General features: G+C 58.0%; 6 protein-coding genes across 6 annotated transcripts; 3 read left to right on the forward strand and 3 right to left on the reverse strand.

Annotated features, from left to right (window-relative positions):
• Nucleotides 1-20: 20 nt before the first annotated feature.
• BJ171DRAFT_489177 (telomere-capping, CST complex subunit-domain-containing protein) lies at nt 21-885 on the forward strand. Its single transcript, XM_053109456.1, has 3 exons — nt 21-192; nt 335-476; nt 592-885. The coding sequence occupies exons 1-3, from the start codon at nt 95-97 to the stop codon at nt 724-726; spliced, it is 375 nt and encodes a 124-aa protein (XP_052970598.1). The 5' UTR covers nt 21-94; the 3' UTR covers nt 727-885.
• A 347-nt stretch (nt 886-1,232) lies between these two features.
• On the forward strand, nt 1,233-4,881 carry BJ171DRAFT_489179 (FAD binding domain-containing protein). Its single transcript, XM_053109457.1, has 9 exons — nt 1,233-1,349; nt 1,373-1,376; nt 1,750-1,835; nt 1,960-2,215; nt 2,385-2,531; nt 2,849-2,986; nt 3,100-4,087; nt 4,194-4,314; nt 4,421-4,881. The coding sequence occupies exons 1-9, from the start codon at nt 1,308-1,310 to the stop codon at nt 4,568-4,570; spliced, it is 1,932 nt and encodes a 643-aa protein (XP_052970599.1). The 5' UTR covers nt 1,233-1,307; the 3' UTR covers nt 4,571-4,881.
• A 353-nt stretch (nt 4,882-5,234) lies between these two features.
• On the forward strand, nt 5,235-7,322 carry BJ171DRAFT_209143 (X-domain of DnaJ-containing-domain-containing protein). The gene is made up of 3 exons (XM_053106345.1): nt 5,235-5,623; nt 5,881-6,054; nt 6,278-7,322. Exons 1-3 carry the CDS (start codon nt 5,350-5,352, stop codon nt 7,249-7,251), a joined length of 1,422 nt encoding a protein of 473 aa, XP_052970600.1. The 5' UTR covers nt 5,235-5,349; the 3' UTR covers nt 7,252-7,322.
• A 384-nt stretch (nt 7,323-7,706) lies between these two features.
• BJ171DRAFT_577620 (Metallo-dependent phosphatase-like protein) lies at nt 7,707-9,546 on the reverse strand (the record flags this gene model as incomplete). The annotated part of the gene is made up of 5 exons (XM_053113826.1): nt 7,707-8,145; nt 8,328-8,571; nt 8,764-8,849; nt 8,964-9,104; nt 9,284-9,546. The coding sequence occupies 5 exons, from the start codon at nt 9,544-9,546 to the stop codon at nt 7,707-7,709; spliced, it is 1,173 nt and encodes a 390-aa protein (XP_052970601.1).
• A 335-nt stretch (nt 9,547-9,881) lies between these two features.
• BJ171DRAFT_489182 (U3 small nucleolar ribonucleoprotein complex, subunit Mpp10) lies at nt 9,882-12,882 on the reverse strand. The gene is made up of 4 exons (XM_053109458.1): nt 12,598-12,882; nt 11,685-12,308; nt 11,419-11,499; nt 9,882-11,309 (listed from the first exon to the last, which is right to left on the reverse strand). Exons 1-4 carry the CDS (start codon nt 12,833-12,835, stop codon nt 10,060-10,062), a joined length of 2,193 nt encoding a protein of 730 aa, XP_052970602.1. The 5' UTR covers nt 12,836-12,882; the 3' UTR covers nt 9,882-10,059.
• A 154-nt stretch (nt 12,883-13,036) lies between these two features.
• BJ171DRAFT_489184 (uncharacterized protein) lies at nt 13,037-17,532 on the reverse strand. The gene is made up of 13 exons (XM_053109459.1): nt 17,337-17,532; nt 17,129-17,181; nt 16,972-17,017; nt 16,549-16,877; nt 16,261-16,425; nt 16,020-16,161; nt 15,677-15,879; nt 15,240-15,578; nt 14,969-15,053; nt 14,709-14,848; nt 14,446-14,614; nt 13,789-14,318; nt 13,037-13,633 (listed from the first exon to the last, which is right to left on the reverse strand). Exons 1-13 carry the CDS (start codon nt 17,362-17,364, stop codon nt 13,247-13,249), a joined length of 2,616 nt encoding a protein of 871 aa, XP_052970603.1. The 5' UTR covers nt 17,365-17,532; the 3' UTR covers nt 13,037-13,246.
• Nucleotides 17,533-17,602: the final 70 nt, after the last annotated feature.

Consider the following 17,602-nt stretch of genomic DNA (forward strand, 5'->3'; position numbering starts at 1 on the left):
GCAGGAGGAAGAGGGCTGGGTGCATCCGTTCGCGGCGCTGCAAGGAGAGCGCCCCTTTGTCTCGCATCTCCCTGCTCGACCAAACCCAACGGCGATGAACACACCAAGACAGGCGGCGCAGATCGTCCACATCGACGAGATTGCCCAGCGCCTCGATGAGCTGGCCGGACAGTCCGTCCGAGTCGTTGGAAGGCAAGCCTCGCTGTGCCTTTCTCTTCGCACCCGCGGCATACTGCGTGTTGTCAAGCCCCATCCGTGGCGAATCGAGCGAAGCGAATGCCTTGGAGTGCTTTGAGCCAACCCTTCGCCTCTGCCCTCTCCACTGGCTGTGCAGGATCTCCAAGATCGATCCTATGAGCAACCTGCTGGTTCTGGAGCGCCGTACCGCCACGCTGACCGTCCGAACCGATCTCGTTGGCGATGCGGCCCCCTTGCGCGAGCGGATGCTGATCCAAGTCATTGGCAATCTCGAGATGGTGGGTGTTCGACCAGAGCCCAGCATGGCCAAGATGGTGCTGGTAGACGTCAGCGATCTGTCGTTCAAGAGCTCGCACGATCGCACTGGATCTAACCAAGCTCTTCATCGGCCAGGGGACTCACTGCACCGCTCATGTGGACGCAAAGATCATCCGCAATGTCGACGGACTGGATCTCGATCTTTGGGAGAGTGCCGTCGAAATGCGACGACGGTTTCTCATGCAAGAAGAGCAGGAACTTGCTGCCTGAGCAGCCTTCCCCCCTCCCAGAACGAAGTCGAGCTCCAATGCCAAACAACTGTACATAGCACAATATCCGACGGTGTGGGGCCGTCAGCAGCATTTCCATTCTCTGCGAGTTACTTTCGACCGATGCCATGCGATACAATATATTTGCATCGCCAGCGCACATTGTTTCGGGAAGTCGGAGGGCGCTTCAGGTCCTTGCCCGTGGAGTGCACCGTAACGAACGGCGAGATGAACAGAGCGAACAAACGAATGTGGATCTGGGATGTGCTGACAGAGGCACATCCACATCCACATCCACATCCACATCCACATCCACATCCACATCCACATCCACATCCACATCCACATCCACATCCACATCCACATCCTCATGCGCTCTCACATGCACCCGCAGGATCCACCAAATTAAGCGGCTGCGCCACATCCTCCGTGACTGCGCAAGGCTGGCTCCTCGCCGCTGCCTCGTCCTTTTCTTTTTCGGCCACGGCCTTGCTCTCGCTGTCGGCTGTTGTCGAAGGGTCGTTCGTCCTGCATCCGCCATCGCAACACTCTCGCGCAATAGAGATTTTTGACAGAGTCGCCATGTTCCGCTTTGCTGCCGCCTCCATGGCCAGACCCTTCGTGGTAAGGATATTGTGTGTGCATGCGTCCGGTCCAGGCGTTGTGCCGTATCGCTCGCCGCATCGGATGCGGCTGGTGCATCATCATCTGCCAATGACGAGCGGACATCCATCTGACACTATGGCGGCATCATTGCTCATGCATCAGGTCCCTCAAGGTACGAGTCTGACACGCGCGTGGCCGTGATAGCGCCAATGATGTCCAATAGAGGCGATATCTGATCCACATCGCCGTTGCATACCCTGGGCCGAGTGTGGCTACTACAAGGGCTGGTCTCTGTCCATCCTGGCCCGTGCCATCTCGATCATTTGCGCAGAAGAGTGCGCACACATCGCAGAAATACCACGGATCTGGGTCTAACCCTCGCGCATCGGTGTCTGCTTGCTGGCCCGTTGCCACCATGCTCCAGTCCAGTTCCGCTCGTTCTCTCAATCTCTGGCTGCCCGACGAATCCTCTCTAGCCAGCCTCTCCGCAGCTCCACCTCCCAGGTCCGCACATCGAGACTTGCTTTGCTTGTGCTGCATTATCAGCCAGGCCCCCTGTAGATCGAGCGCGTCGCCACCATTGCTCATTCATCTGCATGACGCCTCGACTATTCACAACCCCATACAGGGCGCCCAGGGCGGCTCCTACCAGTTCATCGATCACACCTACGACGCGATCGTCATTGGCGCCGGTGGTGCTGGTCTTCGCGCTGCCTTCGGTCTTGCCAAGGATGGATTCAAGACGGCGTGTATCTCGAAGCTGTTCCCCACTCGATCCCACACCGTTGCGGCTCAGGGCGGCATCAACGCCGCTCTCGGCAACATGACCGAGGACGACTGGCGATGGCATATGTACGACACCGTCAAGGGTTCCGACTGGCTAGGTTAGCACATGCGCATCCCTTCTGGTTGCATCAGTATTGCTGTCCTGGGCGTGTTCGTCCCGACATGATACTCGTCCTCGCCTGTCACTCGCTTTCTCCCACATGATCGCACCATGCGGTGCAGATCGGCTGTGGCCATAACTCATCCATTCGTGGAACACTCATATAGGTGACCAGGATGCCATCCACTACATGTGTCGCGAGGCTCCCCAGACCGTCATCGAGCTCGAGCACTACGGCGTTCCGTTCTCGCGTACCGAGGAAGGCAAGATCTACCAGCGTGCTTTCGGTGGTCAGTCCCTCAAGTTCGGCAAAGGCAAGTACATTGGACAGCCCGGGCGGAAATGGTAGCCTCGAGCGTATCGGAGCTGGCAACATTAGCTCTTGTGTCGCAGAGCATTTGCTGGAAAGTGGCTGTCTTCGAACGTGCCCACCCTCTGCAAGCACGTTCATCAAATCATGTGGCAGATACGGAAGCAAAAGTGGAGAGTGGTGCGGCTGGTTGAGGACAGCCGCAGGGAGGATCCCGCCTAAGAAGTCGAGCGGAAAACTCAACAGGCCCCGCGTGAGAATCACCTGTGCCTTGGCGGCCGAGCATTAGTCCTCGCTGACCCTTTCTGGCTCGTTTTCCAGGTGGCCAGGCTTACCGCTGCGCTGCTGTTGCTGACCGCACGGGCCACGCCCTGCTGCACACCCTCTATGGCCAGTCCCTCCGATACGATACCACCTTCTTTATCGAGTACTTTGCTCTGGATCTGATCATGGAGAACGGTGAGTGCTCAAGCCCAAACTCACTCGACTCTCTTCTGTCTATGCATGGCTATTACCATGCTGCATACGCGACCGCGAACTGACTGTCGGTCGATTGCCTGCCATCTCCATAGGCGAGTGCCGCGGTGTCGTCGCCCTCAACATGGAGGACGGTACCCTGCATCGTTTCCGTGCCCACAAGACCGTCCTTGCCACCGGCGGCTACGGACGTGCCTACTTCTCGTGCACTTCGGCCCACACCTGCACCGGTGACGGCAACGCCATGGTTGCTCGCGCTGGCTTGCCCCTCCAGGATCTCGAGTTTGTCCAGTTCCATCCCACTGGTATCTACGGCGCTGGCTGTCTCATCACCGAGGGTGCCCGTGGTGAGGGTGGCTACCTTCTCAACTCCGAGGGCGAGCCCTTCATGGAGCGCTATGCCCCCACCGCCAAGGATCTCGCCTCGCGCGACGTCGTCTCCCGCAGTATGACCATCGAGATCCGCGAGGGCCGTGGTGTCGGACCCAACAAGGACCACATCTTCCTGCAGCTCAGCCATCTCGCCCCCTCGGTCCTGCACGAGCGTCTGCCCGGTATTTCCGAGACCGCTGCCATCTTTGCCGGTGTCGACGTCACCAAGGAGCCCATCCCCGTCCTGCCCACTGTCCACTACAACATGGGCGGTATCCCCACCCGCTACACCGGTGAAGTCATCGACTACCGTAACGGCCAGGACCACGTCGTGCCCGGGCTCTATGCTGCCGGTGAGGCCGCCTGTGTCTCTGTGCACGGCGCCAACCGTCTCGGTGCCAACTCGCTTCTCGACATTGTTGTCTTTGGCCGCGCCTGTGCCAACCACATCAAGGAGACTCTGAAGCCCGACACCCCTCACCGCCCTCTTCCTGCCGATGCCGGCGCTGCCACCGTGGCCAACCTCGACAAGGTCCGCTACGCCAGCGGCGCTGTTCCCACTGCCGATATCCGCCTCAAGATGCAGCGTGTCATGCAGAACAACGCCGCCGTCTTCCGTGTCGAGGAGAGCTTGCAGGAGGGTGTCAAGCTGATTGATGAGGTTGCTGCCCTGATGCCCGACGTCAAGACTACCGACCGTGGCATGATCTGGTAAGTGGCGTGCCATGCACCCCCAGGTGCTGTTACGGGCAATGCCGGTGCGGATCCGGCTGCTTCTGCCGATTGGATTCTCATTGGCCACCTCAATCCATGACAGGAACACCGATCTCGTCGAGACCCTTGAGCTCCAGAACCTGATGACCAACGCCGTGCAGACCATGCACTCCGCTGCCGTCCGCAAGGAATCCCGTGGTGCCCACGCTCGCATGGACTACAGCGTAAGTGGCGCCGTTTACATCTTCTGCTCGCGGCTTGCTTTGGTCGTTATTGTGGTGCCATCCTCATGTTGCTCACATGCTTTCTCGCAATCCGTCGCTCGTGCAGACCCGTGACGACACCAACTGGATGAAGCACACCATCTCCCGCCACAATGTCGAGACCGGCAAGGTTGACCTGGAATACCGCCCTGTCATCATGGACACCCTCGACGAAAGCGAGTGCAAGACCGTCGCTCCCGTCGCCCGTGTCTACTAGACGAATGAATCTCATGGCGACTTCCCTCCTCTCATTTAACCCCTCCCGTTGATCACGGAGCGTGTCGGCCGTCGCTGGTGATGGAGCTGGATATGCGTCGATCCGATAGCCATCTCATGTGAGCGGACAATCTCACCTCTCCCCTTCTCCCACCTTGTCTCGCCATCTTTTGGACCAATGCCATCGGGTTGCTCGTTGCCGCTCCTTCCTTCGTTTCTCCCCCCCTCACTCTATTTCCCAGAGGAGCCAGACACGCTCCTTTTCATTGTTCCCACAACCAATACAACGCAGCGTGTTCATGCAGACAGAAACGGAGTGGCTGATGCTGGAGAGCTCCAACGACGTTACACCTTGAGCGAGCGCCGCCTGGTAGTCCTGCAGTATCCAAATCGTGCTGTGGCCGGGTGTGCCATGTCGCCGCGGGTCTGTGATTGTGGGAGGCTCATGGCCAACCCCGCAGAGTCTGATCCAGAGCCGGATGAGACATGACACCGACAACTGCCGCGGATTGCCGGTCGATGCTCCGTTCCAGTCCTTGGTTACTCTCTGCGGCCTCCTCTGGCACTGGCACTGGCACTGGCTTGCTCGTGCAAAAATGCGGGGCCAAGAGATGGTGGTGCTGGCGAGTTGCTCCTCGGCGGATGTTCTCGTCCGTCGCTCTCGCTCTCGCTCTGGCGCTGTCCATTTTTTTCAGCTGCATCAAGGGCGGCGGCTGGGCTGGGCATGCATTCTGGCCTTCCATCCGCCATCTGCCCCCGCCGTCTGCGAAACTCCCATCCATGCCACCGCTGGAGATTAACTCCAGGCCCCATCGCCCCATGGCGACGGTCTGTTGTTTCCAATGCAAGACCCTGCTCGAGTTTTCGGTCCCAGCCCCGTCCTCGTCTTCGACTTCGTTCGCCGTTGTCTGCCACAGCTGCCAGGCCAAGACCACCGTCCAGGCCTCCACCGTCAAGGTTCTGTATACACCTCTGGCTGAGGACAAGCGCAATTCCACCACAGACCAGAACAGAAAGTCCATGCCGGCAAAGTTCGGCGGCAAGACAGGCACAGGTTGGTGCTCGCGGACTGGCTGTGACTGTCTGTCGCGACGATCCATACTGCCACTCCATCGCACACCCCGGCTCCCTCGATTGCATGAAGAGCAGTGTCCCTCCTTTTGAAATATCGGCATGTGCACCGGCTCCTCAGACACTTGGATGCTTGCGGCGTTCAGAGCCCCGGTCGTGCCCATAATTCGTTCTGGTGATCGCTCACGAACGCCGTCCTGACTGATTCGTTCTCGGTCCAACACCCCTGGCGGAATCCAGATGAGAACCCTCTCGAAGCCGAATACTACGAGCTGCTGGGAGTGTCCACCCAGGCCACGCCGAACGAAATCAAAAAGGGCTACTACATGATGGCCATGAAGTTCCACCCTGACAAAAACACCGAGGACCCCGAGGCCGAGGAGAAGTTCAAGCGGATCTCGGAGGCATACCAAGGTAGGAGGCGTCCGGAACCCTCGTGTATTGCCTAGCAGTAGTTGCTGCATAGGACTGGCTGCTGGAGTCCTCCAAGACAGCGTCCGGCTACTGTAGCCATCAATTCGCCTCTGGGTTTGCTGGCGGCCTGGAGCTGTCCGCCTCTGGCCAACCATGTCTCCTCTTTGATCCGGAGCCCGTTGCTCTGTTTTGACGAAACCCTCTCCATTTGTTTCGCTCGCAGTTCTATACGATCCACAAAAGCGCACCATCTACAACCAATACGGCAAGTCCATGGGTGGCTCCGAGTCGGCCTTTATGGATCCATCTGAGTTCTTCAAGCAACAGTTCGGCGGCGAGAAGTTTGCGGACATCATCGGCGAAATCTCGATTGCCCGTGATTTCAAGGATGCCATGGCCAACATGGGTCCCGATGGCTCGGCGGACGCCTCGGTCCCGACCATGTCGATGGAGGAGCGGAACGAGATCCGGAGCCAGCGAGTCAAAGCTCTCTCAAACAACCTGGTCAACAAGCTGTCGCTCTACACCGAGGCCTTCCCGGTTATCGACTCGAAAGACAACCAGCCGATCGGCACCTCCTTCGAGCAGATCGCCCGCGAGGCCCTCGAGTCCTTCAGGGACCTTGTCAAGATTGAAGCCGATGGGCTCAAGACCGAATCGTACGGCGTCGAGCTTCTTCACGCCATTGGATTTACCTACTGCCTAAAGGCCCAACAGCATTTGGCCAAGATGGACGTCGAGCACGGCGATGTATTTGCCAAGGTCTTTGGCTTTGGCACCCGCATCCATGCCAACTTCAAGGAAAAGGCCCACGTCGTCAGCGAGACGGTCGGGACATTCCAGACGGCGATGGACCTCCAAAAGAGCTTCCAGAAGCTCCAGGAGATCGAAAAGAAGACGGACGAGAAGCGCAAAGAGAAGGGCGCTGCCGAGACCGACGCACACGTCTTGACCGAGGAGGAGGCCCAGCTGAAGCTCAAGCTGGAGCGAGAAGCCGCCGACAAGGGAATGCAGGCCCTCTGGAGAGGCAGCAAGCTCGAGGTCGAAGCGGTCTTGCGCGAAGTCTGCGATCGGGTTCTGGGCGACGAGACCGTGTCGAAGGAGATTCGCCGACGGCGCGCGGAGGCCCTGCGAGTCGTCGGCCAGGTCTATGAGACTGTTCGATCTGATGATGCGCCGGCGGAGGTCAAGGAATAGGTTTGCCGCCACGACCACCTGTGAGGCCGTGCCGACACTCCGTCACTTCTCTCTCCTGGAATGATCTCGATGGCTTATTCCGCTCGCTCACCCACTCGCGGCATCTTGTTCTTCGTTGCCTTTGCGTTTCTGAGTTGTATGTTATTGTGCGAGCGCGCCAATCTCATCACCATCGCCCCGGGACACACTGACATGGGTTGAGAAGCGAGCAGGAGAACGGCTGCGAGTAAAAAAGAAATGAACCACGAAGAGGCAACTGTATGAGAGCTCCCCAGAAATGCCATACACATCCGAGCAGGGGTTGGGGACATGCGATTGGTTGGGTAAGCCGCAGCGATGAATTGTTGGGAGGGATCTATGTGGTGAAAGGTGAGTGCGGCTGGAGTGGTGATGAACTGATAGTGGGGGGAGTGTAGACTCGGGCGCTGGCGATGTCGGTGCGCTGGTTTCCGACATCACTGCTCGGTGCCGGTCAGAGTTCGGACCCAGGTGGTCCGTTGGGTGGGGGTGCTCTCCGAGATCTGGATAATGCGAGAACCCTTGGCCCAGGTCACCTCATCGTATCCACCAAAGCCCGTGTGCCGGACCTGGCACAGCTCCATGTTCGCGACGCTGTAGGGACAGCACCATCCGCTTCCGTGCGCATGGGCAGCATAGGTTGCTCGGATGGTTCCGGATGACACCAGCGCTGCGAAGAAGCCTTCTTCTGGCAGGGCTTGAACGGCCATGGGAATCTCGTTATGCATACCGGCACATCCGCTGGGGAAGGCGGAATCGAGATCCTGGTACTCGGGTGGCGGAATGTGGAAGAAGGCCAGACCAGTGATGTTGCGGCCGTATCTCGCAACAACATTCGCATGCTCATTGATGAACCACTGAGTTTGGTCAGCGCGCCTGAATGTCATCGAGTCCGAGGAATGAATAGAGTCGTATAAGCGCTATACTCGCCATAGCAGACGCTGATTTCACCGTCGCCGCTCCGGTAGTAAATACTGCAGTCAACCCGGCCGACAGTACGAAAGAAAGATAAACGCAGCAGCCTTCGCAAGCTTGGCATTCGGCCCGACTGCACTTACACCTTGTTGTAATTGAGTGGATCCGTAGGCGCCATGCTGGCATTGCCGTTGGAGTCAAAGAACCAAAGAATCATCGTCGGAACCTCGACTCCATTGAACATGGTGGCGTTGGGAGTGGAGCCATAGACGGGTAGCCAGTAGTTTGTGATGCCCGTGATGTTGGAGAAGCCGCGTTGAGTGTGGGAAAGCGAGTACATCTGCTCGGTGTTGAGGAGGTCGATGGACGCAAAGTTCGGCCCGGTATCTGCGATACAGAAATAAGAGGGAAATTTGCCGACGATGGATCGCCGTGCACATGCCAGAATATATGACGGGTTTGATCAGTGCGAGCGTCAACGGGGTGCAGAGCCGACGGCCAGTGAGGGAGGTTGGGTTCGTTATGACTTGCGTCATGTCTAGCGGATTATGCAAAATACCCAGTACGCTCTCTCCATACCATGGTTTCCATAGACTGCAGCCCAGCGGAAGTTGCTGTCTCGAAGAGGCTTTGTCAAGATCTGGTAGTAGAGCGATGCGTTCGAGCTGAGGACGAGAAGCCTGTCAGTGCTCTGGTATGGCGAAGCCAAAGATGTCGCGGGCCGTGTGCGAACAACAGGCAGCCACATGTTGCGGTTCTCCAACAGCCATCCAACTTACAACATGAACTCGCCGGTGATTTGGTCGCCCATGTAGATCGAAAAATCGGGGTTCTCTGCGAGCAGAACCGCCTCGAGGACGCCGGTCGAAGAGGCGTCTTGCAGCGGGCCCCAGGCTGTCGACGGCGTCTCGCCGTAGTGGCTGAGCGGCCGCAGTTATCCAATATCCAGTATCCAATCCCGGAGGATGTGCAAACAGGCGGACAGGGGATTGGGTTGGTGGCATGGCCGGCGGACGATAGATGCAGCAACGAGACGGCCTCGCATAGCCTCGGGGGGCAGTTTGTCCTGCACACAGCGCGACCCGGCAGCCGCACTTACAGGTCGCCGTAGGTTGCTATCTTGAAGCTTCCGTTTTTGTTGAACCGCAGCTTGGCCCGCTTCGGGTTGTAGAGCTCGTAGCCGGTGGGCTGGTCGGCAAACTCGACGACAGTGCTGGTCGGGCTTGGCGAGGACGGGCTACTGCTGCTGGCACCCTTTGGGCCGCCCCAGACGCCATACCAGAGGCCGATACCGGCCCCAGCAAGCACACAGACGACGGCCACAACCGAGACAATCCAGACGACGGGCCTGTTTTTCTTCATCGTTCGCGGATGGGGGTGACGAGTGGCGGAAGCCTCGGGTGCGGGGGCGATCAGGTCGATGCTGCTCGGACTGCTGCGAGCGGCGGGAGATCGTTGGAAACCTGGCATTCGCTGCTTGCGGAGGGAATCGCTGGAAAGGATCGATAGAAGCAAGAGCCCTCGGACAGGCGGGGGTGGGTGTTGTTTGTGCTGGGGCTGGCGTTGTTGGTGGCGCTGAGCGGCCGGCACTGCCACCAGGACGCGGCGGTGGCGAGGCAGGGACGCCAAAGACGCCGTTGTGGTCGCGTTCTGAGCGATCTGATGCGACCAGATGTGCTCCCATACGACCAGATGCGACCAGATGCGACCAGATATGATCAGATGCGATCGGCCCTCAAACTACACGCTCCCGCTCATCGCCATCGCCTGCCCCGTGAACCCTACTGATATGATCCAGCCACGGCGTGTTGTTGTCCGAAAGTGACAATGTGTCCCGCTGTAACGGCATAAGCAAGGCGACCCCAATACCGCACTTCAGAGCCGCAGGTTCTCTGCCCGCTCTGTCTTCTTGGACTCGGTCACGGCCCCGCCCTTCTCGACCAGACGAGCTTGCACGTTCTTCTTGCCCTTTTTCAGCTTCGAGGCGTCGCCAATGATCGTCACATTCTTCTGGCCCATGAGCGACTCGACAGCCTTCTCCTTGGCCCGCTTGCCAGTGTCGATCTTCTCGGGATGGCTCTTCTCCATGATCTTGCGGTTGCGCTCTTTCTCGGCCTTTTCCTTGCGCATGATCGCCTTGCGCTTGTTGCGCTCGCGCTTCCGGTCTTCGCTTGTTTTCTCTTCCTCGCTCTTTCCCACCTGGCCCGCATAGACCTCCTTGGCTGTCAGGAGGGCCGCGTCCGAGACGGCAGCAGGCGTAACCTCTTCCATCTGGATCGCTGGCACCGACACAGACGGCAGGACCTCGAGGTCGACCGTCGCTCGCTTCGGTGTGAAGTGCCAGTTGGACAGGATGTCGAGGTTGTGGCAGAGGCTCGAGAACAGCTCATCAATCTCCTCGTGCTGCTTCTGCAGTGCTTCGTCCTTGGCCGTTACCGTGGCGCCGCCTGAGGCCGCTGCTTGCTTTTGTCGCATGTAATCGTCCTCGTACTCTTCGGCAAGCGACCTGCTGCTCTTTTGGTCATTGAGCTCGATTCGACGGTTGGGATCAAACTCGCGGGGCTTGGTTGGTATCTTCTTCTCGACGTCATCAAACAGGTTGTCCTTGATGCGTTGCTTAATCAGGTCCTCCAGGCTCTTGGTCTTCTCTTCCGTGATGGCCGGAACGGGCTTGGCCGCCAATTCGACATCGAGCTCTTCTTCCAGCAGCGAGTTCATGGGGCGTGTCTTGGACCCAGCCTCGCCGCGCATCGTCCAGGATTTTTCGGCCAGAGCCTCGGCTTCGACTTCCTTGATCTGCTCCTGCAGCTTCAGCTGCTGCTTCTCAAATGTCGAAAGCCCCTGATCCTCAGCTTCATCAAAGGCTGCGTCAAACAGATCCTTGACTTTGTCGGCAGTGATCTTGTTGTCGTCGCCGTCCTCCGCGTCTTCGGTGTTCTCTGCGGCCTTGGCGTCCTCTGCGTCCCCGGGTTGTCTGGGGTTGGCACCGGGGAAGGGCAGGAACCCGGTCGCGGCCGAGTGGCTGTCGCCATCGCCCTTTGCCGACTTGCGAGTGGCCTCATTCGCCCCAAAATGGACCTTCTTCTTGGTCTCGCGTGGACCAAAGAACTCTTCGTATGTGATATCTGGACAGAGGTACGGACATAATACATGGCTCAGAATGTGTGCTCGAAAGAGCCTGTCGATCAGTGACCACCCGCCGCTCAGCCGTGTTGACGGCATCGCCATACGTACTATTGGAGGCATCGAGATCATCAAGATCGTCATTGTCGTCCTCGCTATCTTCCATCGCGTCCGGGTCTTGCGTTAGGAAATCTGGTGGACAAGAGCCGAGAGGGCTGTTAATCCGAGTTGCAAGGTCATGGTGTTTGGGATTGTACGATCGTCAGAGTGCACGCATTCAAACCATCGAACAAGGGAGTGGTTTGAAGCACCATACGCATTGGACAATCAAAAGCTGAAGGCCTGAGGAAAGCATCATCCTGTTGACCGATATGTACCTTTTCCCATATCAAACTCGTCGTCTTCGTCGTCTTCTTCGTCCGAGCGCTCGGCTTTTCGAATGTCACGAGCCTCGGCGCGTTCAGCAAAATCCTCCATCTCTCTGAGCGAGAAAAACTCGTCGTCCACCTCGGTCTGCTCGTACTGCTTCTTTGGACGGACATTGGCAGCTCTGCCCTTGTGCTTTACAGGAAGGTCCAAGTCTTCACCAAGATCTTCATCATCATCAGCGTCTTCGTTGTCACCTTCTTCATCGAGGTCGATGTCGCCGTCCAGTTCGTCGCCGTCCAGTTCGTCGCCATCATCGCCATCATCGCCAAAGCCCTCGTCTTCATCTTCGTCTTCATCTTCGAGCCCGTCCAACTCATCGTCGCTGTCCATGGCTTCAGCGTCTTCGAGATCATCGTCCTCCTCCATGTGCGGGAGCTCACTGTCGCTCAGCTCGTCGTCTTCGTCGTCGATTGCAACATCGCCATTTTCAATGATGGTCTGAACCTTTTCGCTTAGATACGCAGTCATGGGGACATTCTGGAGCTGGATCTGCTCCCACACTTGCTCGGAATCAAATCCATCGATCATGAGCTCGTCGAGTGGGCTCATCTTGGTTGGTTCCGACAGTTTGGCTGATCGCCGCAAACGAGTGGGGGGAAGGGAGGCCGGACGAGTGGAAGATGTCAGCCAGAGCACACATAGCGATGTGGCAGACTTCTACCAAACAAGCTGATGCACCGGATATTCGGTACTTGGCTTGTTGCGTTTGGAATCTCCAGCGCGCCAAGTGCGCTTGGCTTCCGAGGGCATCTCCTTTTGGTGTCGCCTGGCATCACAGCGATGCGACATGCTCCAAATGTACCAAGAAAGCAGCAGCAGATGCACCGGATCATCCTGTCCCCCGTGCCGCAGCGCTCGTACCAAAATCAAAGAGCCATTTGGAGGCCGCCATGATGGCGCCCGAGAACCGCTCGTCCTTCATCAGGAACTTTTCTGGATGCTCGGCCAGGCCCTCGCAAAAGGTGTCGGAAAGTGGGCATTGCCTCAGAATGCTTGCGGCTCGATCGTCGACGGTCGATGCCTTAGCTTTGGCAGGTCGAGCTGAAATTGGGCTTGCGACGGTGGCCGCAGACGCTCGTTGCTTCTTGCTCCGCGGCATAGCGGCTGGCGGAGACGTGGGTTGATGCTTTCGGCGCAGGCTTGCAGCGAAACGCTCGATTTCGTGAATCGCCGATCGCCCAAGACGGCCGTTTCGCGAAACAGAAAAAAGCATACACGTGATTCATTTGCTGCGCGCGGACGGGGTGGGTGCTGGTCGTCACTGCGGCCATCACTGCAACCATCACTTCAGCATCCGTCGCATCCGCAAAGGTCAGATCCGGAACGGCCACATCTGAAACCATCGCATCTGCAACCGTCACATCCAGAAATCACATCATCAGATGGTCGTGTTGTGTACTTGGCGCATCACCACAAAGTCAGATCATTGGGCTCATCGAGCGTTCCCACAGCCCACAGTCACCTCCGCACTAGCCAGGATCGTGGCATCGGAGGACTCTGGCCCTCGCCTCTATTGGCCCTGTGGAGGTCTGCGTGCCTGGTCGATAGCACGCAGACCGAGAACCGCTCGGTAGTAGAACAGGAATGCCGCCACCGCCGACAACGCCATCAAGATCAGCGACTCGGCGTCAACGACAAAGGAAAATCCGGCGTGGCCCTGCTCATTGTCGTCGACGGCTCCGTCGCCCAGGTCAAAGTCAAAGATCTCGACTTTGGGAGCCACCTCTTGCACCGGCGGGGCCTCGGGCTCGCGAGGACGCTCAACCATGGTGGGGTCGAAGAAGGCCGCCCACAGCATCTTGAGCCGGAGCTTCATCAGCGCCAGAGTGGCAGGGAGGTACGCATGCGGGTTGGTATCCATTGCACGGTCGTAGTATCGCTTGGCAAGATGATAGTCCTGTGCAAACAGAAGCATGAGTCTCTGCAGCTCGAGCAACTCCATCGCACATGTCTCGATCCGCGCACAGCGTTTGCAGTCATACAACCGAGTCTTGCATAACTCGAAAAGTGTCGGCCAATGCGAAGCAGGGCGCCGCAACAGCATCTGCGTACCTTCTCAACGCCGATGCCGCACTCGTACATCCGGCCCAGATTGAACATCGCGACAGAACTGGCCTCGATGTCGGCGGCCACTTGATAGTACAGCGCCGCTCGTTGGTAGTCGGGCCGTCCGCGCTTGTTCATCCACATCGGCTTGGTCACCAGGTAGCGATACCACGACGCGAGAAGATCCAGGAACTGCCCCTCGAAGCGATCCAATAGGTCGATCTTGGAAGCGGCGTCGCGGGCACGAGGCTTGTTGGAGTCGTCATCTGCCGCGCTGTCCTCGGAGGCTGGCTCAATTTGCTTCTTGGTGGAAGTCTCGTCGGCAGGGGGCTCTTCATGTGTACTCTTCCGCTGAGGCTGTGGCCTGACGTCGGTGTCGGTGCCGAGGCCCAGGTAGTAGTAATCACCAGCTTTGACACGAGCTGGGCTATTATACTGAGCCGGATGGTTGGCGGCTCGACTCCACAGCACCAGACCCACTTTCCAGGGATCCGCATCGGCGGGGAAGAGGCCCGAGTCTTCAAACTCATAGATCCCTGCCATTTCGATTGATTTAACAGCGTCAGTGACAGTCCCGTCGATCAGCATTGCTTTGATCGCGTGCGGCCAAACCGGCAATTGCGCTGGCGCTGGCCATGACGACGTTGCAGAGCGGACACTCACCTCGGTCAATTATCCACGCAGCATTCACCTGGGCAGCCTCATATCCCAGTTCGGCGGCAATCAGGTACCGCGATAGAGCACCTTCAATATCGCCCACTTCGTAGCGCTGGTATGCCTCGTAGACAATCGGGGTTTCCCAGTCGGCCCGCTCGGAGAGCAGCTTGTGGTACTGCAGGGGCCGCACAACCACGGGTTCGTTAGTCATGCCAGAGCAACCACCATGTGCGTGCTCGCAACGGCCTCGGACACATTGCAATGCCTACCCCGACTCCGAGCTGGCAGTCTGCGGCGGGGACGCCAAGCCCTCGGTTGTACATCCGACCAAGCTGGAAAAATGCCCGGAGATTCTCCTTCTTAGCGGACAGGCTTAGGTATGTAAAAGCACTGACATGGTTGTCTTCGGCTGCGGGCAGACGTGGGCAAGTCGCATATTAACAGATGGGCAAGTGCGCTGACGCCAGAAGGTGGAGTGTGCACACGGAGTGCATTCAGCGTTTGCATATGCGATGACATCGTATCATACCCATGGCAAGCGCTCCGACTTCGTACTGTGCGCCACTGTTTTCCTTTGCGGCTTCGGTCAGCAGCTTCTTGGCCTCTTCGAGATCCTGCAAAGATGGTTGGGCATAGATGTAGTGTGGGACCATCGACAACGGGGTCATTGACGGTCAGTTGACAATGCGCCATTTCACTCAGCGCAAAATACCACCTGCTGACGAGCTGATTGCCTCGTCACTGACAGATACGTGATCAGCCGCGTCGCATATCAGGCGCAGTTGACTCGGCCCCACTACCTTTTCAAATCCTGCGAGGCCATCGCGCTTCATTAGGCCGAGGGCATAGAGACACAGCGAGGACTTGAGCGTGGCCCCCTTCTCGAACCACGCGCGGGCGTTTTTGTCGCTTTGCGGGACACCCTCTCCGCGCCAGTGCATCAACCCGATATATCCGGCGGATGCCGCTGCGAATTTGGACAGGTTCGCTTTTTCCTGGTCCTTGGTGGATACGCCGTTCCGCTTGTACGTGTCAATCACGGCCTTGTAATGCTTGATGACCTTGCTGAAGTAAAGCATTGCGGTGTGGTAGCTTCGAGTAACCACATGACCGTCATAGTAGATCTGACCCAGATGAAACTTGTGATCGAGCATAGGCATTAGAATCAGTACGCTGCTACCACAGGCAAGCGATACGATCAACACTGCAGCTGCCTTTTCATCGGTGGTCAACGAACCATTGCCTCAATGTTGTCGTTGTCTGCCTCGTACTTGTAGTATTGAAGAATGACATCGACCTTTTCGCTCGAACTGTGAGAGTTCTTTGCGAAAGTGTCCATGGACCCAACGCCGTAAATGCCCCCCTCGCCCTCTGGGATAAAGTCCTTATACGGCGGCAGCGTTCGACCGAGTGGCGGGCCGTCCAAAAAGGTCTCGAGGGCTGTGGCCGAGACACGGGTTCGGTCATGTTAGCAAAATCGCCAGCCAAAGTGCCCGCCCGAGGAGTCGCTGTGCAGCAAAGCGTCGCCCGCTCTGCACCCTCATATCTCGAGCCTATCTGCACTCGCTGGCACAACGTACCTCGACCAGCAACACGTTCATAGTACCAGGCTGCCTCGGAGCAGTTCTTTGGAGTTCCAGCGCCGATGAGATGCCAGTAGCCCAGCACTTGGTCTGCGAGTTTATCGCCTCCAATGGCCGCAAAGCTCATATACAGTTGCGCCTATGTGGATAAGCCGCCGGGGTCAGGAGTGGCAGCGGGCACCTTCCAGCATCGAGGTAATTCCCATGTTGCCGCAGGATCGTATCGCGAGCAGCCTACCTTGGCATAGCGTTCCTTTTCCTTTGCCCATGAAGGTTGGCCCATGCCCGTGGCGTGCATCAGTCCCAGCATCCTCTGGCCAGTTGCGTTGCCATAGTGATGGCCCAAAAGCGAGTAGTACCGATATGCGATCGTGGAGTTCGCCTTGATGCCGTATTTTCCATACTACGACCGATGGGGGAGGAGGCCATTGGGTCAGAGTATTCCTCAGGTTGAGAGGCTTAACCAGCCGCGAAGGCTTATTAAAGCGCAGCGAGCCTGTCACCTCGAGCCCCGGCGACTCCCTACCAGATAAGTGTCGGCGACGGTGAGACATGCGTCGGCGCTGCCAGACCGAGCAGACCACTGAAGCTGGAGGAGGGCCCTCTGTTTGCTGGCCAGGGGCTCTTGAAGCCCCGAAGCGCGAACGAGGTCGTCGATGGACTGCGGATCGGTCAATCCTTCAGGTAGGAGCAGCCCCAAGCGATCGCTGTGGTAGCCGGGCTTCGTATAGATGCTCGTAAGCAGGCCGTTGGCGGCTTTTGAGTCCTTGTGTGTTCCTGAGGAAGCGGATGGCGGAGGAGGCTCCAGAGGCCGAAGTGTCTCCAAGGCCGCAAGATACAGGCGAGTGGCGACATCTACTTGAAGCAACGTTCGATGCTTAGTGAGTGCTGAAAGGCAATGCAGGAGTGGTCGAACACCCGTTCGGCATTCCTGTGAAGGTGCACATACCTTGATCGTGGACGGGACCGACAGCATCGCTGGGGGGAATGGCATCCTGTGAATGCCGATATATCAGCGGGGGACAATGAGTCAGTCACCGGGGTTTTCGGGCATCAGACCCGCCCATCCATGGCTAAGGATTGCATGGGTGACTTATCAGCATTACCTGATCGCTCGCACAGCACAGAGCGACGAGCGCAAGTAACAGTCCGAGGACATCTGGATGTGGGTCGATCAGCGTCAGCTAGAAGTACCCAACTCAGGGCAATACCGACTGTGGCTTGGCCGTGGCCAGGCGTATATGACGATAGCATTGACACAGATGGATGTCCGCATAGACAGATGCGGGCAGGGGCGTCGCCATATCAACTCACATAGCCCGAGAAGCGACAAGCTCTTCATGGCGAGCTCCCTATCCAGCACGTTTGGTTCGATGGGATGGCAGAGGCAGGGAGAAAGGTCGATGCGGAGACGGCGCCGGATCTACGTGCAGGCCAAGATCACGGGCGGGTGTGGTCGCCGGCAATATCGAGATTGGAGACAAGTGCAATCAGGAGCAGGCAAGCAGAGTCAAGCAGGCAGGCAGGCAGGCAGGAAGGCGTTGCTGCTGGAAAGCCAGGCGGCCACGTGCTCTCTGCTG

Source organism: Polychytrium aggregatum (assembly GCF_025602895.1).
Source record: "Polychytrium aggregatum strain JEL109 chromosome Unknown BJ171scaffold_4, whole genome shotgun sequence".
In the NCBI taxonomy this organism is placed as follows: Eukaryota; Fungi; Chytridiomycota; class Chytridiomycetes; order Polychytriales; genus Polychytrium; species Polychytrium aggregatum.